We start from the raw sequence: 24791 nt of genomic DNA, 5'->3' as shown, positions 1-24791 counted from the left end.
CTGAAGGAGACAAGAAGCAGCAGTGTCTATTCTAGTAGTGGTTTGTAGTACAGATATACAGGAGGTGAGGCAATCAGAACGAAGCTTTGGGGGGAAGTGCGTCATGATTTGATGACCCGAGATAGAGATAAGAGAGGATTAACAGCAGCAGCAGTAGTTAAACAGGTGGGAAGAAGGTGGTTGCAAGAACTAAAGAGCTGGCTGGGACCGAACAGGAGAAGAAGGAAAGGACATGTTTGTGTGTGTGGGAAAAAAGGATGGGATGGGCATCAGGCACGGGATTTGCTGCCCAGTTTGGTCATCATTTTCAAAAAAACTGAATGATGGAAATTCATGAAAATGGAATGAAATGAAATGAAAATGTTCTCGATTGTTCGTTATTTTTTTGGGTGACTCGACAGCCTTGCCAGCCTGAGGCCAACCCCCCGATCTTCCCCTCCCCCTCATTCCTCTCGCCGCTTTTAGTTCTGCCCTTTTCCCAAGGCGGTGTTGGGATTGCAACTCAAAAGCGGCGGTGCCGCCATCCGCAGGACGCGTGACCTTTCTCTCCTGGGAAAGATGATGATATCGCCTAGACTGGTCACAATCAGACATCCGCCATCCTGATTTAGAGAATTATCGGCCCGATCAACAGGCGGGGCCATTTTAGATCTCAACATCCATCTATTCCGGATAGTTCTCTCACACGTTATGTCTGAGTATCAGTCTTGATCGGGTTTCTGATTTGGTTTAGCTCGTTCTGCCAGTGGGTATTGTAATTCTGGGTAGCTTTCTTGTCCTTTGTCTACTCGCCGTCTGCAAGCTCCCAACAAGGCTATATATAGAGAGATACATCACTCAACCATTATCTCGGTCTGAGACTTCCGAGTCACACAAAATGGCTGATATACCATTGGCGTCCTTGTCTTTGACTCACGTCCACTACGTAAGTCTCCTTTGTCAACGCTCCTTAATAGCCAGAGTAGCCCGAACCTCAACGCCGGAGCGTCGCTGACCAAACCCACCAAATGGCAATAGGACCCCAGTGATCCAATTTCCTTTCTTTCTGCCTGGCTTGCCTTAGTGCCACAAGCGCTATGCGTGAGCTATGCTACCCTGATCGTTGCTTCAAGGGAAGCTGAGGTAGTCTTGATGTTTGCGGGTCAGATGGGTTGCGAGGCACTGAATTTCGTGCTCAAGCGGATTGTCAAAGAGGAAAGGCCAAAACGTAGGTAGTCCTGTGCAGAGAACTTTGCATTCTGATACTGAACGGATGGGACTAACGACGTTCTATAGAAATGTTAGGTAAAGGCTATGGCATGCCCTCTTCTCATGCCCAGTTCATGGCCTATCTCGCCGTCTATGCATCACTCTTCCTCATTTACCGACACAGCCCGAGCTTATCGCAGTCAGGAGCGGCTCTTCACTTCTGGATGCGAGTGTTGATCTCCTTGGTATTGTGTCTCGGTGCTGGTGCAGTAGCAGTTAGCCGCATTTACCTGAACTACCACACCCCCAGGCAGGTCCTGGCTGGATGTGGCGCAGGTGTGATATGCGCATTCGCTTGGTTCTTTATCACCGGGCTTCTTCGATCGCAAGGATGGATTGATTGGGCCTTGAATCTCGAGATTTTTCGATTCTTTCGTGTGAGAGACTTGGTGGTGAACGAAGATCTCGCCGAGGCCGGATGGCAACGCTGGGAGGCTAAGCGGAAGTTGAAGCGGAAGGGGCCCAGTGGTCAGACATCATCCAAAAGCGAATAGTGCGATTTGAAGATGTCAAGGTGCCGAATTTGAAGAGCAATCACATATACATGCCAACATCAGCGATACCCATAGATCTCACTGTCCTTGATACATAAATGCATACAAGGCCTGCAAAGTGAAAGTTCCGCGGTTTGGTTCAATCCTACCGGGGGTTACGGATAATACAATTACAAGTTTGTGTACTATTATAGGCCACATCTATGTAAAAGTATGTTATCAGGGTGGTGGAACAAGACACTAGGCTGCTTACTAGTAGTACATTAAAGTTGAAGAATTAGTAATAGTAACTCTTGCACATTGTGATACCAATTCGAACATGATGCAGATCCGCAGAATCATATATATTACTACCGGAGAACGGGGACTAGGCATTACTATTACAAAGTAATTACTTCAGTTATTACTAGTGCTCGGGAGTGAATGTGGCCTTGAGGATGAAATTGTACTAGTAGAAAGATTGCAGGAACAATATAATAGTGAGTGGATCTTTTAGGATCGTAGAATCGAGAACAACCTTTTTAATGTTTGCTTCTTGATCTCTACTGAGAGATCCACTTCAAGGGGCGTTCCTCGCACGTGACCACCAGCTCCCGCGGATCGACAGCTTCCCCGAAACTCCTCGCGTGGTCATCGTCGATTCACAAAGACTGCGGAGAGAGCTGCCTCAGAACCGCCATAAAAGACACCATGTGTCCTTTTCTTGACTAAATAACCATGTTGGATACTCTCTGACATTCTCTCTCCCACTCCGCTTTGTCGCTTGGATTTTAATCTTCTCTTTTAACTTCTTCCGGGCTCCCCCCCGGTTCACTTCCAACTGATACCCTTGATTTTGTTTCTGAACACCCTTCATTATTTTCTTCTGTGATCTCTCCTCTCTATAAATCCATTGCCCCATAGTTACACAAATATGGATGATGCATCGGAGCCTGCGGATAGTGCCATGCAAGAGCATCATTTCGTTAAAGCAGATGAAGTTGACCAAACTGGAACGGACATCAGCACCGTTTCGGATGACCAGTTGATGGAGGAGGTAGCTGAGGGGATACGCCAGGAGCAGTCACAGCAGAATGTACCTACTGCGCCTAATGAAGCACCAGTAGAGATTCACAGAGCACCAAAACGCCCTGAGCTGCGTCGGGATGCTTCTGCCCCACCGCCTCCTCTACAGCCACCGCCTCCAGCTCCGGTCCAGCAACATGTGGAAAGACCATCTGATTCATTGAGTCTTGCTCAGCTGAAACAGCTGGTTCAGGAGATGCCCAAGGTTGAACAGCCTGCCTATGCTTTCGAGTATGCGGACTCCCAGCCATTCGCCGAGGAAGTCGAGGAATGGTTCCAGTACAGCGAGTTCGACAGAGTCATGCTCATTGGCATGAAGTCGTCATTTGACCATAGATGGAGTTGTTTCTGCGAAGACCAGTCTGTGGACAGTGCTATGCAGTCCTGGATCACCGCCTCTTATGAATTACGAAAGACGTTTATGAGCCAGCTTATTAATAATTTAGGTGACCGTGCAGTTCTTGTCCGAATTGAGGCCTTGGAGGCCATATGCTATGCTTTGACTGGTGTTTGGGGCCTGACGGCCGGTCGAGTTGTTGATGAGCTCCCGGAGGGTCGTCCTCAGCCAGGTGCAGAGGCCGAAAGCCGGTCACTTCAGATCAAATGGACTGAACAGAATGTTTGCCTGCTACAAGAATGCTCGGGTATCCAGCCGCTGATGGACTGCCTATGCTGTGTCTTTGAGAGGCATCGCAGTTCCTCCGCACCGGACGCAGATAACACGGGACAAGAGGGTGCCAACCCTGCCTATGTTGCTGCTCTGGAGAGAGAAGCAAATCTAGTGTTGACGGCTCTTTATTTGTCTGTGGAAGTCGGCCGCAAGCAAGACGCTCTTGATACCCAGAATGCCCCTTTGAGAGATACTCTCATGAGTCTGGAGCCAAATCTGCTTGTGTTCCTGGTGGAAATCATTGCGCGGTTGCGTTGGGACGACTCTGCCAATGTTCCGCTGACCAGAGTCATTCTTCTATTTTGGAAGTCTTTGCTGCTTTTCTTCGGAGGCACTGATAAATTGAAGGAGGCCAAGGAAGCACTAGAGCCGACCCTCGAGGCAAGAAAAACAGCCACTAATCGAAGGACCCCTTTTCTCACTGCCTCGCCCTTGGATTACCACAACTTTCGACAGGAGATTACATCCAAGTATCCTGCATATAATCCGCCACCTCCTGTGGTCCCCCTAGAGCTAGAAAATAATTCGATTCTTCCCCCACTCCCGCAACATCCCAGCAGGATCGGCTCTTCTGCAGGTCCCTTTTCTGGAGTTGGCCCTTCTGTGGCGGGTGGCAGTGGTTCAATCATCCATCACCCTGTCCACATCGCTACCCCGGCACCCTCTCCTCCACCGTCACCCATCGGCCCTGGCGGCAAAGCGGGGAAGAAGCAAAACTACCAGACAAACCAGAACTTTCCTTTCATGTACCCACCTCTAGATGATTCAAGTAATGACCTCGGAGGAAAGGGCACCACAGAGCTGCAAGATAATCTTGTGGGAAAGAAGTGGCAGGGTAGTGACGTTCCGGCGTCCATCATCGAGGCTGGGAGGCTGTTCTCAACCCATGTCAAGATGACAAGGGCGATGCGGCAACTCTGGGAAGAGCGAGAGCGTTTTATGAAATACGACCGCGGCTGGTATCCTGATGAAAACCAGCTTCTTTTGAACGAGAACACCCTTGGTGGATTGGCAGATGAGCTGCAAGACCTGAATGTCTCCGAGAAGAGGTCTAGTACTGATAGCACACCGAAAGAGGAAACTGAAAATGCGGATATTCAGCGACGCCTGGATGCCGTTGAAGCGTTCTACGTGAGTTTACGTGATGCCCCAGGTGACTGAACAGTTACTTACAACTCGCAGAGACAAGCACTGGTGCATCTACAGTCTATAACGATTGTCTTCCTGAAGATAATCCTAACGAATGTCAGCGCCATGGTGAGCCAGGCCAACGGACAAGCTGCTCAGGCCATGGGGTATGTAATACACCTGTAATTGCCATTGCCTAGCGTATACTGATGCATCATATCTAGTGATGGTTATGGATCGGTGATCAATGGGTTCCCAGCCAATCATGTCAACGGGCATATTGATCTCAACTCTGAAGCCGCCATCGATGAGCTCGACAATATTCGTCTCCGGGAAATCACCGGAAAAGCGATCTCTGGCTCTCTGTTACTGCTTGTCAAGTGGTTCAAGAGATCTCGTAAGCACTCCGATACTGGATTCGTTAGAAGGAAGTGCTAATAGGCCCCAGATATCTTGAAGTTCGAGTATATGACGCAGTTGCTACTCGACTCCAACTATCTGCCGTTGATTTTGAAGATGTTTGCCCACCAGGATGTGGATCAGGCAGTAGCGCAGAAGAATGATCGAGAGGAACTGGGGTAGGTGGTCCCATAATACATTTGTCTAGATATACTAACAAAAACGAAGTTTCTTCCGTTTCTGCCATCTTCACTCGAACCAACCGCCGGAATCGACAACCGACCTGGACGAGGACTCCTCACTTAGTGACGACGAGGCTGTCCCTCCGCCCATCACCCGGCATCGCCAGGACACAGGCAATTCAGTACGCGGCGTGTCGCCCGAAGTACCTGTTCCCGAGTTTATGGAAGGGCCTCATCGTCCAGAGGTTGACGAACTAGGCTATCCTACAGCCCCCCCACCTAAGGAGCCGATTACTGTGTTCTCATTCCGTAACTTTTTCTCAGCGATCAATTACCTCCACATCATGCAGAAGATCACCCGCGACAAGGCCCATCGATGCCTTCTCCTGGTGCAGTACAAGTCAAGCACTATCCTTCGCAAAGGGCTCAAGATCCCCGACCCGCACCTGCGGTTCTACACGCTCAAGCTCTTCAAATCGCAGGTGCCCTACTGTGGACGCAAATGGCGACAGAGTAATATGCGGGTGATCACGGCGATCTATCTGTACTGCCGACCAGAGCTTCGCGACGACTGGCTATCTGGCGGAGACATCGACTCGGAGGTCGAAGAAGCTCTGCCACTGGAGCAGGCACTGCGCGGGCTGACGCACTGGTGGCATCTGCGCCGGTACAAGGACGTGATGGGAGGCGAAGAAGGCGCGTCCATGATGGAAGAAGAGCGAGATTTCTTCGTGCGGGAGCTCGAAGCAATGGGATGGGGCATGGCAGGCGAGGAATCCTTCGGAGGCAGCGAGGACGCTGAAATGGGCGGGCCTATGGTGAACGGAACGGGGACCGAATGGGACGGAGCTCCACTGCAAATGGAAGGATGGTAATCCTACTACCACAACCTATGATATTTATTAGACCCGGTACATACGATAGACGTTAACGTTATGTGATGAATGAACAATACCCCAATTGCACAACACTCTTTTCTATACAAATCCCTGTGTTACAACTCATATATTAGCATTTGCAATGTTTTGAATGGATGGACAGACCATCTTTATCGATAAGCAGCCCAGTGGACCCCACGTGACCAATCACTGCGGCAACTTTTTTTCTGCGGCAGAAATCATCACCTTGACGGCCAAGCAGCACCTCCCTCTTCCCTTTTCTCCCCAGCAAAACCAAGTTTAACTGTAGCGGGGATAAAACCAATCCACCGCGAGAAGTATCTGGCAAGATGTCGTCCGACGAAATTGTCTGGCAGGTTATCAACCAGCAATTCTGCGCCTACAAGCTCAAGTAAGTTTCTATTTCTATCTCTACTATCCATCCGCGCTATAAAAAAATTTCCGCCTACCACATATATCACAACCAGAGCCGCCAAAGAAGAGACAGAGAAAATAATTCGCAAGTATAAAAATAAAAAGCTAATCATAAACTTTTTTCTGTTTGAATAGAACTACGAAGAACCAAAACTTCTGCCGAAATGAATACAACGTCAGCGGACTTTGCAACCGGCAATCGTGCCCGCTTGCCAACTCGCGGTACGCCACGATCCGGTCGGACCCCGAAACAGGCGCGATGTACCTGTACATGAAGACGGTGGAACGGGCGCACATGCCCAGCAAATGGTGGGAGCGGATACGATTGTCGTCGAACTATGCCAAGGCGCTGGAGCAGTTGGACGAGCGGCTGATCTACTGGCCGAAGTTCCTGGTGCATAAGTGCAAGCAGCGTCTGACGCGGTTGACGCAGGTTGCGATTCGGATGAAGAAGTTGGCTAAGGAAGACGAGAGGCTTGGGGAGAAGGTGGTGACGAAGTTGGCGCCGAAGATTCGGCGGAGAGAGGAGGCGAGGGAACGCAAGGCGGAGAGTGCGGCGAAGATTGAGAGGGCGATTGAGAGGGAGCTGATTGAGCGGTTGAGGAGTGGTGCTTATGGAGATCGGCCGCTCAATGTTGAGGAGGGAATTTGGAAGAAGGTGTTGCGTGGGTTGGAGAGGAGTGGAGAGGGTGAGAGGGATGAGGATCTCGATGATGGGGAAGAGATTGAATTTGAGGATGAGGAGGAAGAGGAGGAGGGAGTTGGCCAGGTTGAGTATGTTAGTGATATTGATGAGGATGAGGAGGATTTGGAGGATATTGAGGATTGGATTGGTGAGGGGTCTGGAGACTCCAGTGACGATTATGATGATGAGAGCGATGAGGAAGAGGACAGTGATGAGGATGATGAGGATGACAGCCATCACTCTGATGAGGAGGCTAAGAAGCCTGCGCCTGGATTCAAGCGGAAGCGTCCTGCTCCTCAGATCAAGCCGAGGAAGAAGGGTCCCCGTGTTGAGATCGAGTACGAGACCGAGGGTGCTGGTAAGGAGAGCATCATGGCTTGAAGGGAGTGAGATATTGAACATAAAAGCACGGGTTCCTGTTGATGTTGATGTTGCTGCTGCTTTCGTGTACTGTATGGCGTTGTCTGGTTTAGAGTTGTTTTGTGTCTGTTCTTATTGTTGCTCTACTGCGATCGGGCATGCATACCCCGCCATTGCATATATGAATTTACTGTTCACCAAAGTTCTGATCTGCGACATTAGACTATGTACATCACAACTACATGAAGGCCAGAAAACAGGTTACAAATGTTGCGACAAGATCCACCAGTTGGCTGTGTCAGATGGTGAAGGAAAGAAAGAAACCGACTGGAGCAGCTCACGTGCAGCGGGGGAAGTGAAACCGAGTGGATCGCCAACAACCGCCGTGAGGTCAATCAATCAATCAATGTCAAACCTCCCCTAAGGGGTTGCACCAATACCTCCTGATCACCCTTCTACACGCTGGTCGGTTCGAGATACCGTGTTCAATAGCACCTTAATTCCTCACCGCTGCAGCTAATTCTCTCGGGCTCTTGTTTTGCCCCGCGGACCAGCATCAGCCTCTCCTCGTGTCCTGAACCCCCCGATAACCGCGGACCCCACCTAAGCAACTCACCTCCTTTTGAGAGATCCCATCTCCGACCAGCCAGGGGGAACCTGCATAAGACAAACCAGAATCACAAGAAGAAAACGAACGAAGAAAGAGCACAAGAATCACCATCATGTTCTCATCCCTGACCTCATCCTCCGCCATCTCGAACCTAGGCACGCGGCTCACCTCCCTCCGACGAGCCATCACCCTAGGCGATGAAGCCGACGACCCAGACAACGAAGACTGCTCGCACATTTCCAACGTGCTGCGCGCCTACTATACGGAGAAAGGACGGCCCTTCCCGAACTGGCTGCCCCCCGATCCGAAAGCGCCAACACCAGCGCCGGCACGGGTCATCGCGACGACGCAAGTGCAGGCCGGAGGAGCAGCCGGCGGCGGCGGTGGTCCAGCAGCATCGGCGTATGGACGCAGCGGAGGCGGCGGATTGGGAGACTTGTGGGGAGATTCGGGTTCAACGACGGCGCCGGCCTCGCAGACGGCCAGTCTGCGTCGAGGTCGGTTGACACCCGGCAGTGGTGGAAACATGGGGGCGCCTCTAGCCGCCACGGCCAGCGCACCATCGGGGATGATTGCATCACCGCATAGTCCGTCACCTGGTGCAGGTGTGCCGACCGGGTCAGCGAGACCGCTGCCTAGCCAGCGAGCCGGGTCGTATCAGACGATCTCGGGTCCAGTCACAGGTGGAGGAGGTGCAGGTGCAGGGCTAGAGCGAGCGGCGTCGGCTCAAGAGAGACTGCGAGCTAGATTACACGGGGGCCGGTCTCCCAGTCCCGGGCAGAATCCGGGCAGTTCGAGTGGTAGTCGGCCGGGTTCGCCATATGTTGGAGGGGGAGCGGATCCTAGTGCACGAAAACCGGTAGGCATGCCGGGAAGACGATAATAGTCGGGCAGGATTTTTTTTTGCTTTTTTAGTTTCGTTTACGTTTAGGCTAATTTACTTTTTACTCCATTTACGGAGTACGCCGTACTACCTTGGGCTGGGGTGGTGGTGTGTGGGGGAAAAACGAAGGGGGCAAGGAAGAGGAATTAGTGGCTGCAGGGGCTTATTGCAAGATGGGGACTGCTGGTTAGTGTCTTGTCTTGTGGTACTTCGGATGGAGTCCGCGGATTGGGGAAAAAGGGCGGGATGATGAAGTTGAAGAGAGAGAAGGAAAGAGGAAAGAGAGGAGTAAAGAGGAGGAAGCTAATCTATCTTAGTGGACTGGACTTTTCCATGGTTTTCGTTGTCATGGAACTTGGGACTGGGGACTCTGGGAGTTGTTCCTGCTTTTGTCTTCTCTGGTTGAGGCCTTCGTGTACCTTACCTTTTATCTTCAGGTCTCAAGACGAGAGAGAGACTATAATATAAACTCTGTATTATCCCACAAGCTTTTCCTTCTTGCCAGTAAAACCATGTTTCCTTCCCGTGCCGTCTTGGCTGACCATAATTTTGCTTGTTGCTTGATGGCATTGCTTGAGTGAGGTAAGAAAAAGCTGGGCGTAAACGTTCTTCCCTTGGCCAGGAAGGCCTTTTTGCCGGGGGGAAATAGAAGTGGGGAAGGCTTCCATCCAGACCATGCTTTTGACTTTTTCCCTATGCTTTCATTCTTTGCGTTTCGCTTCAGCCCGGGGCGCGTGTTGTCACGGCCCAGCAAGAAGTTAAGACTAGTGTCGGGGGTGTAGGGCAAAGTTAACGAATGAGGGACTCGGGCTTGTGGAGAGTTGAACGGGGAACGGGGAAGAGGATTGGAACCTTTGGGGGGAAGGGAAGGAAGAAATCGGAGTAAGATAGCGAGACCAGTCAGAGATTATGGGGAATCGACACTAAGTAGTAACAGTATGGAGTAGTAGTGTAAAGACTAAAGAGTCACGGGGCCCCGAAAAGAGAGCGCCCAAAAGAAAAGTGGAATAAAATGGCGCAACTACATAGTAGAACCTACCCCACGAGGCTAACCAGAATAAGCGTATGGTGGTATTTTTCATTGAACGATGACTGGTCAGAGTATCGCCGAGAATCCACCGGCTTAGGTAATGGGTGCTGCCCACGGGGAAATTGTCTCCTCCGCTTCTCTTCTGGGGAAGAATCAGCATCGCAAACATTCCTTCCATTCCACTCATTCCATCGGGTTGTTGCTTAATGGTCAGACATCTTTACTGCTGCTGCTGATTCTGTTTTGCTGCCCATCATGCCGTTCCCCACTTCTGCATCTTCCCTTCTTCTTCCTTTTCTTTTCTCCCTCCCCCCCCGGCTGGCCCTCGCGTGGTCGGCTTCCCTGACTGGTTCCACGGCCCGATACTAACGAGTCAAACCCGGTCCTCATGATGGGTCCTGCTTCTTTTCTGACTTTTTCTTTTTCTCTTTTCTCTCTCTCTTCATTACGCCGATGACGCTTCTGGGGAATGATGAGGTAGTAGTCAGTCTCAGTCGTACGTAGTTGTAGTTGGAGAAGGAGGAGGAGGAGGCCCATGGGCCGATATGTATGCCCTTTAAATACCCCCCTTCTGGCATTCCCCAGATATTTCTACCTCTTTCTCTTCTTCTTTCTGCGTGTGTCTCTATCCCCACCTTATCTATCTCTCTTCTATACAGAAGATCCTTGCCCCGGTAGTGGGAGGTATCTTCTTTCTATTTTTCACACCCTCTCTCCCACCCGCAAAGAGAGTTGAATAACCCGCCCCTCCCACATGCTCTTTTAGCCCTGATTGTACCTCTCTTGTACATATCATAAAAGAAAAAACACTCTACTCTAATATCACAAGCGGCTGTCACACCGCACTTTCCATTTCCAATCATGGGTGTCGTACACGACCTGGACACCTCCCATGATGACCACAAGGAGGGAACCGCCTTGGAGATGGACGATGTCCTCAAGGACCCCAAGGCCATCGAAGAATTCAACGAAGCTGCCATGGATGCAGAGTTGCTGCAGCTCGAGGAGCAGCTGCAAGGCCAGAAGCCCTCTTGGTTCGTGGGCTTCTCCAACCCATCTGTGTATACCTATGTCCTAGTGGCCTTTGCCTCCATGGGTGGTCTACTCTCCGGTCTGGACCAATCCCTGATCAATGGTGCCAACATCTACCTGCCCGATGCATTGCACCTTAACGACAACCAAAGTAGTCTTGTGGATGCTGGTATGCCTCTGGGTGCCGTGGCCGGTGCCCTCATCCTCTCTCCCGCCAACGAGTACCTGGGTCGTCGCATGGCCATCATCGTCTCCTGCATCTTGTATACCGTCGGTGCCGCCTTGGAGGCCGGTGCCATCAGCTTCGGAATGATCTTTGCTGGACGTTTCGTGCTCGGTATGGGTGTGGGTCTGGAAGGTGGTACAGTCCCTGTGTATGTCGCCGAGTCTGGTATGTTCCTTCACCCCTTACTTCCTTTTCACATCATCATCATCATCGTCATCGACTAACGTCCCTCCAGTACCCCGCAAGATGCGTGGTAACCTGGTCTCACTGTACCAATTGAACATTGCTCTCGGAGAAGTCCTGGGCTATGCCGTGGCCGCCATCTTCCTCGACGTCAAGGGTAACTGGCGTTACATCCTGGGATCATCCCTGGTGTTCTCGACCATTCTGCTGGTGGGTATGATCTTCCTGCCCGAGAGTCCCCGTTACCTCATGCACAAGGGCCGGCCCGTGGAAGCCTATGGCGTGTGGAAGCGGATCCGCGGATTTAACGACTACGACGCCAAGGACGAGTTCCTGGGCATGCGCCAGGCCGTGGAGGCCGAGCGCGAAGAACAAGCCGCTACCAAGAAGTACGCCTGGATGGACTTCATCACAGTGCCACGCGCCCGTCGCGCCATGATCTACGCCAACATCATGGTCTTCCTCGGCCAATTCACGGGGGTCAACGCCATCATGTACTACATGAGCACACTAATGGGCGCCATCGGCTTCGACGAGCGCCAGAGTGTCTTCATGTCTCTGGTCGGTGGTGGCTCCCTCCTGATCGGCACCATCCCAGCGGTGCTGTACATGGAGCGCTTCGGCCGCCGCTACTGGGCTAACGCGATGCTCCCCGGTTTCTTCATCGGCTTAGTGCTGGTCGGCATCGGCTACCAGATCAACTACCAGACCCACCCCAAAGCCGCCCAGGGCATCTACCTCACCGGTATCATCCTCTACCAGGCCTTCTTCGGCTCCTACGCCTGTCTCACCTGGGTCGTGCCCGCCGAGGTCTTCCCCACTTATCTGCGTAGTTACGGCATGACCACCGCCGACGCCAACCTCTTCCTCTGCTCCTTCATCGTCACCTACAACTTCACCCGCATGATGAACTCCATGACCCGCATCGGTCTGACCTTGGGCTTCTACGGTGGTATTGCTTTCCTCGGCTGGATCTATCAGATCATTTTCATGCCCGAGACGAAGAACAAGTCTCTCGAGGAAATCGATGAGCTTTTCTCCCGTCCCACTTCTGCTATTGTCAAGGAGAATCTGAAGAGTACCGGTGAGGTCATTGATGATTTGTTCCACTTGCGCTTTAAGAAGGTGTTTTCGCCCCCGCCGAAGGAGGACTAATTGATTGATTGATTGATTCATGGGTGGGGAGCCTTGCCTACTTACTGGTAGTAGTAACAGTACTTTCCATCCGTGAGGTTGATTGATTCAATGTGGATGATGTATATGTTTATGAATATAGGATGATCTGAAGATGAAACAAGAAACAGAAACAGAAACAAAAATTTGGGTACTATTTTCCCGCCACTCTATTATATATATAATGGGTTCATGATGGTCTTGTGTGTTTATTTCAACTTCTATCTCTGATGTGATTTACTACTATTGTTTGAGTCATTGCAATAATGGCAATAATACCCTTATTTCACTGTGTCATATACATCTATATCTATATCTACATCTAGATCTGCAGTATTGACTTTGCAGCTACGAGCGCAATGGTTTCTGAAACATGGCGTATTATCCCAACTCGAACATTAATTCAAGTCTTAATCTCAAATGCACGTGGCTGAGACCAACCGACTAATTAGTTATTGCTTGGCTTCCAGCCATGTACAGACACAGTACTAATGAAGAGAGAAAATGATGAATCGCATATAATTCACGCTAAGTGTATATACCACGCAATGGATAACAAGCAAGACAGCGAGCAAGTAACGACCAGTTTTTGGTTCGGTGATATACAGGTGTATAGCCATATGCTTGATGGAGAAGAAGCCAAGAGACAAAATATCATGTGGGGATGGGCGAAGGGTACGACACGTATAGAATGGTAAACAGCTAACCCCGCACTTTCCGATAACTGGGCGGACTCCACGACCGCAGGATCAGTTTACCCGCCCAGATTGGAATGAGGGAGACGGCGCAAACGGCACAGACGCGCCAGAGCCAGTCTACTGTGATGACGTAGTGCAGGTCGAAGTAGCTGCCGAGGAAGGGAACGCTAGCAGCGTAGACGAGAGCCGTGCCGATGATGCAGAAGATCATGATTGGGTGCCAGGTGGTGATGGCGATGGCGACCATGAGAAGCTCGTTGATGACGAGGGAGGTGAAGGAGACGCTGATGAGACGGGGGCCGGTGATGGTGTCGAGGAGGATTTGGGAAAGGCCCTGGATGACGGCGCCTTGGTAGACGGAGACCAGGACCCAGGTGAAGAAGGAGCGGTAGCTGAGGCTGCGGCCGGTTTTGAGCTCTTTGTAGAGTTCGGGGTAGAGATTGGCGAGCTCTTCGTCGACGTCACGGTCGAAGACGAGCGAGAAGACGGGGGCGTTGGTGTAGACGGTGGCGTAGCCGACCATCAGCCAGTTGATGAAAAGACCCTTGGGGTCGAAGTGACTGGCGATGCTATACATGGTCTGGCAGGCGCTGATGATGAGACCACGGTGCATGATGAACTGGGCGAGTTTGGCGGAGCGTTTGTAGGAGTTGCGGCCGTGCCAGACGAGGAGTTTGGTGAGATGGTGGAATTGGGTGATACTGAAGTCGGCTGCCAGGGAAGCTTGACGACCCTCCTTGCCGACAATGCCGATTCCGACATCAGCGGCTTGGATCATCGAGACGTCGTTTCCACCGTCGCCGATACAGCAAACGCGCTTTTTGGTGTGCTGGCGGATGAGGTCCGCTACTTCGGCCTTTTGGGTTGGCGAGCACCGACAGGCAACGACAGCCGGGAGCAGGACGGCGACGGATATGAAGGCTGTCCGGAACTGGCCTAGCATGAGGGACAGGGACTCGCCGTCAATGAGGAGACAGCAGTCCGTCTTGTTGCGAAGGAAATCCAAGGTTTCCTGAGCGGTAGACTTGTCTTTGACTTTAGCAACCGTGTGAATGTACTGTCCACGGGCGACCAGCTTTGCGGAAATGGCTACACAGCGTGCCGTCTCGACCTTGTCACCCGTCAACATCCAGATTTTGACACCGGCGTTGCGAAGCAGCTCCAAAGAGGGTTTGACATCCCGCTGGAGACGGTCTTCTACACCCGTCACGCCGAGAAGTTCCAGGTCTCGTTCCAGGTATTCGCTGATCACCTTAGCCATGCCGACATCGCGTCCTTGCAGAGCGAGAGAGGCTTGCTTGTATTTGGTGGTGAACTCTTCGTATTGCTGCGATGATAGCCGCCGTCGGCCTACGACCAGAGTTCGCAAGCCCTCGCGAGCCATGTTAGCGGTCTCCTCATCGAGCCAATCGTTCGCCGCAACGATCGTTGACATGACGGTATCAGCACCCTTTTGATAAAACCATATCTCACTGTCGTTCTTGGACGAGCCCAGTATGTCCTCATCCGTCTCAAACTGCACGATAATCCCCATCCGCTTACTGTCTGAAGTGAAGGGGAAAATCTCAAGAATACGGACCCGAACAACGACCTTGCCTGTGTGCGTAGACTCAAGGACGATAGACTGTCTGTCGCGATAAGCCAACTTGAGCCCAACGTCTTCAGTGTATTTCACAATCGCAATTTCATCGGGGGAGGAAGCCTGGTAATTGGTGACCCTGACACCGTCTTCTTCATCCGTAGTAGGGGTGACATTGTGACAAAGAGCAAGGGCCAAAATGATGTCTCTGACACGGGAACCAATCTCCCTTCTCGTGCGCGGAGCCGTACCAAGTCCAGCTTGAGCTCCGAATGCGGTTGAAGGAGTCGTCAGCGAGTCACCGACGAAGCTTTGTCGAATATAGGATGCCACTTCTTCCATAGCGTCATTGGCATACGAGACCGTCCCAACATGGATTTTCTTCAGTTCCATCTCTGCTTCCGTTAGCTAACAAGCAGCGGGCATCGGCCTATCGAAGTACTCACCGTTTTGGGTCAGAGTCCCTGTCTTATCGGAAAGGAGATATTCAATTCTACCCAGGTCTTCAGGAATAGTACTGGTCCTGACAACCGTACCTGGTATATCCTTATCTCGTTCGATGAAGCGCCCGTATACCGATTTCGCCATGTCCAAGTTGACCCGCAAGCTCATGGGGATTATCGTCGAGAAGAGAATCAAGTAGATCATGATTGCAACATACCAGACCTTGTCATTTGTCGGCTGGAAACCTTCCAGAGCAACCAGAACAATGGACAAGGCCAGAGTCAGTGCGCAAAGGATCTTGGTTAGGTTGTTGATCTCGTACTCCAGCAAGCCAACTTTCGAGCGAGACGGTGAGGTCGAAAGGGCAGCCCGCGTCTGAGACCCTGTATAGATGATGGTAGCGTAGGTGACGGTGTTGGAGGCAAGAACTGTGTTGGCCCATGCGGTGTTGTCGATTGTTAACGGAGCAGAGGTGGCCTGGGTGTCAGAGGCCTCATAGTCTCCGCCATTTTCTCTCTTGTCGACATGAGGATCGTAAAACCCGGACGGCGGACCCAGATCGATAGTACCGACAAATTCATTGACTCGTCTATCAGGTGCACTTGCAGTGACCTTCAACCTTGGAAGGTCGCTAAGAGGCAGGGTTTGCGACAAAACAGAAGGCAATCGTAGCTTCCAGTCAGTTTCACCGTCTAGTTGATCAGTTCGTATGAATGTGTCACTGGCCGACGAGACATTAGCTGCGTTTGTCGCCGTGCTGGAGCTAGGTTCGGGGGTGGTAGGTGATAATAAGCTTTCTTCCTGCGAAGGGACCTCCGCCGGTCTTTCCGCCAAGGAGCTTTGACGAGCAGTCACAATGTCGTTTGAAATGCTCTTCAGAATCACAACATCCGCAGGCAACCGCTGGTTTTTGCGGACCTTCAGGACGTCACCAACTCTCAGATCCCGTGACTTCTTGACGACCTCCAGCACCCCGTTAGGCCCATCGAAATTTAGTATAGTAAATTCCTCAGCATTTGCTTCGGCATCTCTGCGACGGCGGCCAATGTCATCCAGCGCCTCCTTTCCAAGCGAAATACTAACAACGAAGGCTAAAGGCGCAATATAAGATGACATGTAACCTATTCGGAGGACCGGAATGATCTGTGAAAGGGCGACGAGAAGGAAGTAAATGTTGAAGAAGAAGGAGAATTCGTTATACAGAGTGCGGGGCAAGAAACTCCAGGGAGTGTATTTGGCGTTCGATACAACATTCGCGGGATACTTGGTTCGTTGCATCTGGCCGACGAGGACATCGCGCGGCGGTTTCGTCTCGGTCTGTTCTGAATCGGATCTTGTTGTACGGCTTGAGCCAAAGAGAAAGCTGGCCGCCTTAATCCCCGGAATCCTAAACCGCGACCCCCTTTGCGACACCCGTTCCAAATCTGCCAACGAGCGAGCGGAGCTACGCCGGCGTTCATTCAGGAGCGGAGCATCGTCGTCAGTGAAGTTACGGGAGCTCGCGTGCGACCTGCGGAGTCCATCGTCCTCCCGCTCTTCCAGAAGGCCGGCCGTGTCCTCCGATGGTCCATGTGCCCCGGAAGCGTTTCGTCGCCATACTCGATTTCCCATGCCAACTCGTAAGTTCCGCAAAGCTATGCCGGGACCGCGACTCCGTTGGCGATTCGACTCATCTCGTGAACGGCGAGGAGATCCATATAAGTGGGTGCTGCTCGGATCAAGTTCCTCCAAATCGAGGTCGTCATCGGAACCAGAGTCGCCCGCGATACTGGCACGACCATGTGGGTGGAGGTAGTCGGACGAGGAAGGCATAGTAAAGACAGTCGGAAAGGAGTCAAAGAGGTTGTATCATGTACAAGGAGCGATATGGGGGCTCCTGTGTTGACAAGAAAAGTGTCATGTCACGCCGAGCGGTAACCAAGGTGTCCCCGAGGCACCATTGCTCGGTATAGCTGGCTGGGAGGCGGACTTATGCAGTCGGAATTCGGATGCGCGTAAACGGAGATACCTATAGATGGCGATGAGGGTAGGTAGGCAAAGTAGGTTGGTATATAGTCAGCACAGTGTACATCCCCCAAAAATTCGAGTCCACCACGACGTCAGTCTGAACCATTCGAGGAACAAAAGAATAACGGGGATAATCTTGGTGGCCTAAAGCGGTTGCGATGGCAGGCGGAGACAGGGCGGGATCACATGATGTCGGAGCCACCAAAAGAGAGGGCGGTTGTGGCGCAGTGACCAACTGGTCAATTAGCCCGTCTTATTAGTTTAAGTTATCTGAAACGGCGATGTCATCAGCGGAGTCAATGGCAACATAGTTAATCATACGCTGTACAATAGCTAATGATTATTGATGGCATTATTGGCTTCCTATTCACACAGCATTATGCACGGGCTTTCATCCGGTGACCAAGGGGGGTTCTCAAGAGGAATGTACGATCTACTTGTAGGGCTACTCAAATTGGTAAAAGAGTTGACGAACATGCAGCACTAGTCTCTCTCTATCTTCTATCTATTCAGCTCAATCAGCTCCATCTCTGGATTGGGGCGATGCACCACGTGACCCAACGCAGGAAAGAGGTAAGGTGGCACTTCCGCCCCGGGACAACCAATCTTCCAGCCCCGGGATGACGGGCGCGTCCCAAAGCCGGGCAGGTCATTATTATTATTATTATTATTAACTAGCCAGTCAGCCAGCGCCGGTGTGCAGCAGCATCATAAGCCCGCAGCCCAGGCACTGCAGCACTTTGTCTGGCTTTTACCCCCAAGACAAAAAAGAAAGACAACTTCCGGTGATGCAGTCATGATTTTATACTCCACTTACTTCTTGTAATGCTTTGTTATTGGACCCGGTCTCCTGTGTCCTTCTTATTCTATTTTATGTTCCAGTAAATCACCTATTCTAGCATCTACGGTTTATCTCCCCGTCGGGTTTCCGGGTGAGTGCATCTGCAAACGTGTCCTATATGCGGCCTGGGTCTGACGATTGCTTCCCAGTGAAAACCCCCAGCTTTTGGCAAGTATGGCGCAGAGTGACGTGGCAGCCGTATGGAATCCGGCGCTCAGATCAGACGACAATGCTACCCCCGTTCCGACTGGCCCGGCAAGTTTGGAGATCGATACCTCGATAGAGGCCACCACCATCCCTCTCGGCTCGCCTATGGAGACACCGCATGAATACTCGATCAGCGACATCGCTTTCCCGGATTCCGACACTGCTGCCCCGCCGCAAGAAGCAGCTAGCCCGGATATGATTGACACCCAGTCTTTGCCAAACCCCGATCAAATACCAGCTCGCGATGAAGTGCCCGAAGCTCCTTCGGGCGATGTTGAGACGACACCGGAGATAAGCGACGACCACGAGACCCCGGGTCTGGATGCACCGCAGACGGAGTATGCTCAGGACAATGAGGATGTGCCTCTGGATGATCCGAAGGACGAGGTAACGGAAGCCCAGGCGGTCCGGCCCCAAGCCGAGGAGTCTATCCCAACCGAGGCTACCGCCGCGCAAGATATGGGTGTGGAGGAACAAAGTACTACACCTCACGCCGGCGAACAGAATGCAAATGAACCCGCACATACCAATGGTGAGGCCCAGAGCGGCCATGACATTTGGGGAAATACTGCCAATGAGGAATCTGCGGAGGATGATTTTTTCAACCAGCTGAAAACACAGACGAAGCCCATCTACGTGCCTCCGGAGAATAATGAATCTCGTTTCGAAGAGGGTGTTCCATTGCTGGATGATAGTGCCGAATCGCCAGTTGAGCCGACTGCCGTAGAGGAAAGTCAGACCGATAACTTTTTTGCCGGCGATGATGACGAAGATGATGGGTTTTTCAAGGCTGTCCAGAGTGCTCCGCCTCCGGACGAATCTCAACCAGCGTCGCATATCACGCGCAAGAGCACCTTCCAAGTCATGGACTCCCTCGGTGTTTCCTTGGACTCTCCGATGAGCGAAGCGGATCCTGCTGCGCAAGAGTTTGATAATGCTCTCGCTGCAGCAGCAACGGGTAACAGTATAAAGGAGTCATCTGAAGAGGAGCCGGCCGCGCAAGAGCTCGACAAGATTCTAGCTGCTGCGGCTTCAGACAACAGCGCTGAAAAGCCATCTCCCGAGGAGGATCCTGCTGCGCAGGAGCTCGACAATGTTTCCGCTGCCGCGACAGCTAATAACACCGTTGAGATATCAGCATTTGAAGAGGACCCGGCTGCGCAAGAGCTCGATAACGTTCTCGCTGCTGCGACAACCAACAACAATGTTGAGATTTCAGCTTTTGATGAGGACCCGGCCGCGCAGGAGTTCAATAACGTTCTCGCTGCTGCGACAACCAATAACAATGTTGAAATATCAGCTTTCGAAGAGGACCCGGCTGCGCAGGAGTTCGATAATGTTCTAGCTGCAGCAGCGACGGATAAAAGCGTCAAAAAGTCATCTTCTGAAGAGGATCTGGCTGCGCGCTGGCAGGCCGAGCTTGCTGAAGAAGAGGCGGAGGTTGCTCCCTCCGAAGACGACTTGGCTGCGCGGTGGCAGATGGAACTCGATGATGACGACGACCTACTTCTAGAGGATGACATCGGAGGAGCTACGACTGAACAGGCACCGACGAGCCAGGATACCAATGGGGCCACTGCCGGCGCTGCTGTCCCAGGATTGAGTAGTCCTTTCGGGACCCCACAGTCTTCTGTGAGACCCAGTGCAACAGCAACTGCTTATACGCCGCATCAGCCGTCCACGTCCGATCTGCTTCAAGGGATTCCTGTGCCCGGTGCAGCGCCTCCGGCAAACATGGCCGCCTCTGCGGACTACTTTACGCAACCGCCGCGACCAAATGTCACCGCAAACAAAGCAGAAAGCTTTGCCGAACGGGCAAAGGAAGGCTACAGGTCACCATATGATCTCCCGGAGGATCTCACACGACCTCGACGGCCTGTGGCTAGTCATAAGCCAGTGGTTACACAGCCGGGTATTACTCCACCTCCCCCACGAAGCAATAGCATTCCAGTTCCTCCGCCGTCAACTTCCATGCCACCACCTTCCTTGGGAGCGCAGCCGGATGGTGCACAATCGACCGCCAAGGTAGCCGCTCCGAAGAACTTCTATGAAGAGCTTCCTCTACCACCGCCTCGGCCACAGTCTCGGCCAGCTAGCTCGGGACGGTATACCCCTGGTGCGAACGCAATGCCACCCGCGCCATCTCATCCGCCTCCCCCGCCGGCCAATCCATATGCTAGCCTATCCACTGCTCCCCCGGCAGCGGCTGATGCTTATCCCCAGCCTCAAGTTCAGCGGCCCGAGCGGCTAGATCCGTATGCAAGCCTGTCCGCACCCGGTGCTCAAAGCGGCCCAGCTCCTCCTAGTGCTGCTTCGAGGTACTCGCCGAAGCCACCTACTCTGCAAGCTGGAATCAAGCCTCCGTCATCGCCTAGATATTCGCCGGCGCCTCCCCCGGCGACCGCTCCCCCGCCACGCAATCGCTATGCTTCTCAACCTTCCGCTCCACCCTCGCAGGGAGTTGCACTTCCATTCCAGCCTCGCACGTCAAGCCCTCTGGCTTACCATGAAAAGGTCTCTTATCGTCCTCAAGAGCAGTCAGAACAGCGACGTTCCTCCATGGAACAGCCAGCTATCGTTCCTCCTATCGAGGTACAATCGCACCCGACTGGCCCTGCTGAGTATTCCCCCATTCAGCCGCCTGAAGCCGCGCACGTTCCGGAAGCTGTCAACATCGGTGCCAGCGTGCATCAAATGTCGCAGCAGCCGATGTCGCCTCCTAGGAACCAGTATGCTCCTCCTGATTATGTTGACGAATTCTCCAAACGCATTGCCCCTATTGCCAACGTTCCACCAGCGCCCGTGCTCCCATCGGATGATCCGACCTTCGTTCCTCCGCGTAGGTCGTTAACACAGTCGCCAAGTCAGCAAACGCTTGGGCCGAGGTTATCCGTGCCATCTGTGGATACCCTGCAGAGGCCTGCATCTGTTCATGGAGCGGGGTCTCCCACCAAGGCTGTGAACCCCTACGCACCAGCTCCGATGTCTGCACATAACCGCGTGGCCTCTCAGTCACTGGACTTTATCCCTCCTACCGATGATCAACAGTTTGATCCCCTGGAGCGCTGGAAAGGGGCTCCTATTGTCAAATTTGGATTTGGTGGCTCAGTCCTTTCCTGCTTCCCTAAGCATATTCCTCGATACTCTGCCGGCCAAGCTACTCCGAAGATCAAGTCTACTCCTGGAGAGGTCAAGACTCATCAACTCAGTGACTGGATTCCTGTACCCGATACTATTGCGCGTCATCCGGGGCCGCTGAAATCCAAGTCCAAGAAGAAGGATCTGCTTGCTTGGCTTTCTAGCAAGATCGCTGCATTTGAAAATGAGGGCATCCCCCAGACTGTTTACATGCATGCGGACTCACAGAAGAGAAGCGAAGAGAAGATACTGCTGTGGAAGGTCGTTCGGGTTTTGGTTGAACATGACGGTGTTCTGGAAGGATCGCCTGAAATTCAGAAGTCCCTACGCCAAGTTATCTTCCCGCATTTGCAGGATGTTGACTCCACACAGCCTTATGGTAATGGCTTGCCATCCTTCAGCACATCCCAGCCGTTGGATGCTCCTTCTCGTCCCGATGCCGCCGATCCTCAAGCGGTCGAGAGCATTCGCAACAGCCTTCTGGTGGGTGAGCGTGAAAAAGCCGTTTGGGGCGCTGTTGACCATCGCCTTTGGGGACATGCCATGATCATAGCGTCAACAATGGACAAATCTGTGTGGAAGCAGGTCGTCCAGGAATTCGTAAGACGCGAAGTGAGATCTGCCTCTGGTAACACAGAATCACTTGCAGCGCTCTATGAGGTTTTTGCCGGCAATATCGAAGAGAGCGTTGACGAGCTCGTACCCCCCTCTGCCCGAGCTGGACTGCAGATGGTCAGCAAGGTTGATGGGCAAGGAGCATCTAAGAATGCGCTGGATGGCCTCGACAGTTGGAGAGATACCCTCGGTCTGGTGTTAAGTAACCGCAGTTCAGAAGACTACCAGGCGCTATTAGCTCTTGGCAGGCTCTTACAGTCGTATGGCCGGACCGAGGCTGCGCACATTTGCTTCATCTTCTCCAGAGCTGCTGTGTTCGGCGGGGTGGATGACCCGCAGGCAAGCGTTGTTCTTCTTGGCGCTGATCATCAGCACTTGTCTCTCGCTGCTCTACAGGATGAGGACTCTATTCTTCTGACCGAAGCTTATGAGTACGCCACCTCTGTTCTTTCGGCTTCTCCTAAGCCGACGCTTCCCCATCTGCTTGCTTTCAAGTTGGTGTATGCGTGGTCTTTGGCGGATCAAGGCCGCAAATCGGAAGCTCAGCAATACTGTGATGCGATTGCAGCTACCCTGAAGGCAACCACTAAGCCATCGCCCTATCAACATCAGCACCTGTACTTCGGTGTTGACGAGCTTTCCGCACGTCTCAGGCAAACAACAAGCGACGGAGGCTCATCCTGGATATCCAGACCCAGCATGGAGAAGGTCTCTGGCTCAATGTGGGCTAAGTTCAACAGTTTTGTTGCCGGCGAGGACAACGAAGCTGGGTCTGCCGGTTCAGCAAAGGCTGGCGATGGAGACATCGGCCCCTTTGCTAAGATCGCAGGTACCCCTACTGTTAGTCGTTCGCCATCGGTGTCGGATATCTACGGGTCGTACTCTGCGCAGCCGAGCTACAGTAGTGGCCCGTCACGTTACCAGCCAAATAACCAGTATGCTCCAACTTCTTCGCCTGAACAGTTGCGTGGCAGATCGTCTCTCGACTCTCAAAGATCTTCTTCCTATGGGTTTGGTTTGGCCCAGCGACGCGGCTCACAGGAACCTTCCACTCCGGTTGAGAGCAACATGTACCAAGGAGGAATGCTGTACAACTCCCCGCCGGCTGTTGGTTATCAGTCGACCCCTCCTCAAACGTCTTACATGCCTCTTGCACCCGTCAAGGAAGACCTGGCTCCTCAAGCTCATGCGGAAGCCCCGACTGGTCCCGTAGAACAGTCTTACGGCAGCGGATCGCCGTATCAGCCCGCAGGTTATGGTTCTTTTGACCAGCCATTCATGAACCAGGCTCCTTCAGACGGGGGTGGCTATATGCCTCCCGGTGTGAGCAGCGGTTACGAGCCTCCTGCCATTGAAAGCCACGCAGAACCTGCAGCGGCACCGTCGGAAGAAGTCAACGAAGAAGAGCCGGCGAAGAAGAAGTCCTTTATGGATGATGATGACGATGATGATATCGCCGCGCGTGCCGCAGCCATTCAAAAGGCTGAAAAGGCACGCAAGGATCGCGAAGCGGATGAAGCTTTCAGAAAGGCTGCAGAAGCAGATGGTGAGTACCTGTCAACTTGTTCAAGATGAGATTTATACTAACCTATTACTTGTAGCCCAAAAACCTGCACCCGCTAAGAAGTCTTGGTTCGGAGGCTGGTTCGGAGGTGCTGCTGGTGGCAAGAAGGAAGACCTGAACCCCAACAAGCCTATCCGAGCCAAGCTTGGTGAGGAGAACTCATTCTACTACGACAAGGATCTGAAGAAATGGGTCAACAAGAAGGACCCCAACAGCGCTACCGCTGCGCGCGCTACCCCGCCGCCGCCGCGTGCTTCAGGACCTCCTAGCAGAACGGCCAGCGGTAGCAGTGCAGCACCACCACCACCTGCGGCCAGTGCATCCCCAATGATGCCGCCTCCCAATAGTCGGCCGCCTTCAACTACAGGTATGCCTCCTCCTCCGGGCAGTCCAGCTCTGTCTTCTCTGGGTGTGCCGCCGCCTTCAATCCAACGGTCCGTCTCTACTGGTGCCGCTGTCTCCACGCCTCCAAGCGGATTAGCAGCACCCCCAAGGCCAGCAACTTCCCTGAGCAATGCCAGCTCCATCGATGACCTGCTTGGAGCACCAACGGCTCGCAAGGGCGCAGCCGCCAAAGGAAAGAAGAAGGGGCGCTATGTCGACGTAATGGCAAAATAATCCCATCTTACACCTCACTTTGCCAAGTCCACCAACCTCAAAACACTGCGGCCATTACATCCGGACCCAGTGTCGGCTTATTTTATATCACCTCACTATCCGATAATGTCTAACGAATCTCCTCCTCGATTCACCATATTTGCATTTGACACTTTATGAAGCGCGTCCTGGCTTTTGCCTGGTTTTAGACCCTCAAAAGTCTTGCATGCTGTCTTCTCCGAGAGCAAGACGGCTTCTTTCGGGCGTTGTTTGCATGAACCCAACCCCTTTTTCTTTATTATTATTATTACTTGTATGTTGTATTTGTGCATATATTATGGTTTATTCGTTTTTATTATTTCTATGTTTTTCTTTTTCTTTGTTCTATTTTCCTTTGTTCTCTCTGATGATGCGGATTAT

The 24791-nt window shown here is 52.4% G+C and overlaps 7 protein-coding genes across 7 annotated transcripts; 6 read left to right on the top strand and 1 right to left on the bottom strand.

Annotated features, from left to right (window-relative positions):
- Window positions 1-877: 877 nt before the first annotated feature.
- On the top strand, window positions 878-1742 carry AKAW2_60548A (phosphatase PAP2 family protein; the record flags this gene model as incomplete). The annotated part of the gene is made up of 3 exons (XM_041692686.1): window positions 878-925; window positions 1018-1207; window positions 1276-1742. 3 exons carry the CDS (start codon window positions 878-880, stop codon window positions 1740-1742), a joined length of 705 nt encoding a protein of 234 aa, XP_041546046.1.
- A 913-nt stretch (window positions 1743-2655) lies between these two features.
- Window positions 2656-6061, top strand: FAR11 (FAR11/STRIP family protein; the record flags this gene model as incomplete). Its single annotated transcript, XM_041692685.1, has 5 exons — window positions 2656-4608; window positions 4660-4772; window positions 4830-5002; window positions 5054-5183; window positions 5233-6061. 5 exons carry the CDS (start codon window positions 2656-2658, stop codon window positions 6059-6061), a joined length of 3198 nt encoding a protein of 1065 aa, XP_041546045.1.
- A 353-nt stretch (window positions 6062-6414) lies between these two features.
- Window positions 6415-7565, top strand: AKAW2_60546A (ribosome biosynthesis protein MAK16; the record flags this gene model as incomplete). The annotated part of the gene is made up of 2 exons (XM_041692684.1): window positions 6415-6476; window positions 6635-7565. The coding sequence occupies 2 exons, from the start codon at window positions 6415-6417 to the stop codon at window positions 7563-7565; spliced, it is 993 nt and encodes a 330-aa protein (XP_041546044.1).
- Window positions 7566-8266: 701 nt separating this feature from the next.
- On the top strand, window positions 8267-9037 carry AKAW2_60545A (uncharacterized protein; the record flags this gene model as incomplete). The annotated part of the gene is made up of 1 exon (XM_041692683.1): window positions 8267-9037. The coding sequence occupies one exon, from the start codon at window positions 8267-8269 to the stop codon at window positions 9035-9037; it is 771 nt and encodes a 256-aa protein (XP_041546043.1).
- A 1891-nt stretch (window positions 9038-10928) lies between these two features.
- Window positions 10929-12663, top strand: AKAW2_60544A (putative MFS sugar transporter; the record flags this gene model as incomplete). Its single annotated transcript, XM_041692682.1, has 2 exons — window positions 10929-11490; window positions 11561-12663. The coding sequence occupies 2 exons, from the start codon at window positions 10929-10931 to the stop codon at window positions 12661-12663; spliced, it is 1665 nt and encodes a 554-aa protein (XP_041546042.1).
- A 720-nt stretch (window positions 12664-13383) lies between these two features.
- NEO1 (aminophospholipid-translocating P4-type ATPase NEO1) lies at window positions 13384-17214 on the bottom strand (the record flags this gene model as incomplete). The annotated part of the gene is made up of 2 exons (XM_041692681.1): window positions 13384-15353; window positions 15405-17214. The coding sequence occupies 2 exons, from the start codon at window positions 17212-17214 to the stop codon at window positions 13384-13386; spliced, it is 3780 nt and encodes a 1259-aa protein (XP_041546041.1).
- A 1210-nt stretch (window positions 17215-18424) lies between these two features.
- On the top strand, window positions 18425-24392 carry sec16 (COPII coat assembly protein SEC16; the record flags this gene model as incomplete). Its single annotated transcript, XM_041692680.1, has 2 exons — window positions 18425-23756; window positions 23812-24392. 2 exons carry the CDS (start codon window positions 18425-18427, stop codon window positions 24390-24392), a joined length of 5913 nt encoding a protein of 1970 aa, XP_041546040.1.
- Between the last annotated feature and the right edge of the window lie 399 nt (window positions 24393-24791).

Source organism: Aspergillus luchuensis, chromosome 6, assembly GCF_016861625.1.
Source record: "Aspergillus luchuensis IFO 4308 DNA, chromosome 6, nearly complete sequence".
NCBI classification, from domain to species: domain Eukaryota; kingdom Fungi; phylum Ascomycota; class Eurotiomycetes; order Eurotiales; family Aspergillaceae; genus Aspergillus; species Aspergillus luchuensis.
The sequence above is the reverse complement of the archived record's forward strand: the minus strand, read 5'-3'. Positions and strand labels throughout refer to the sequence as shown.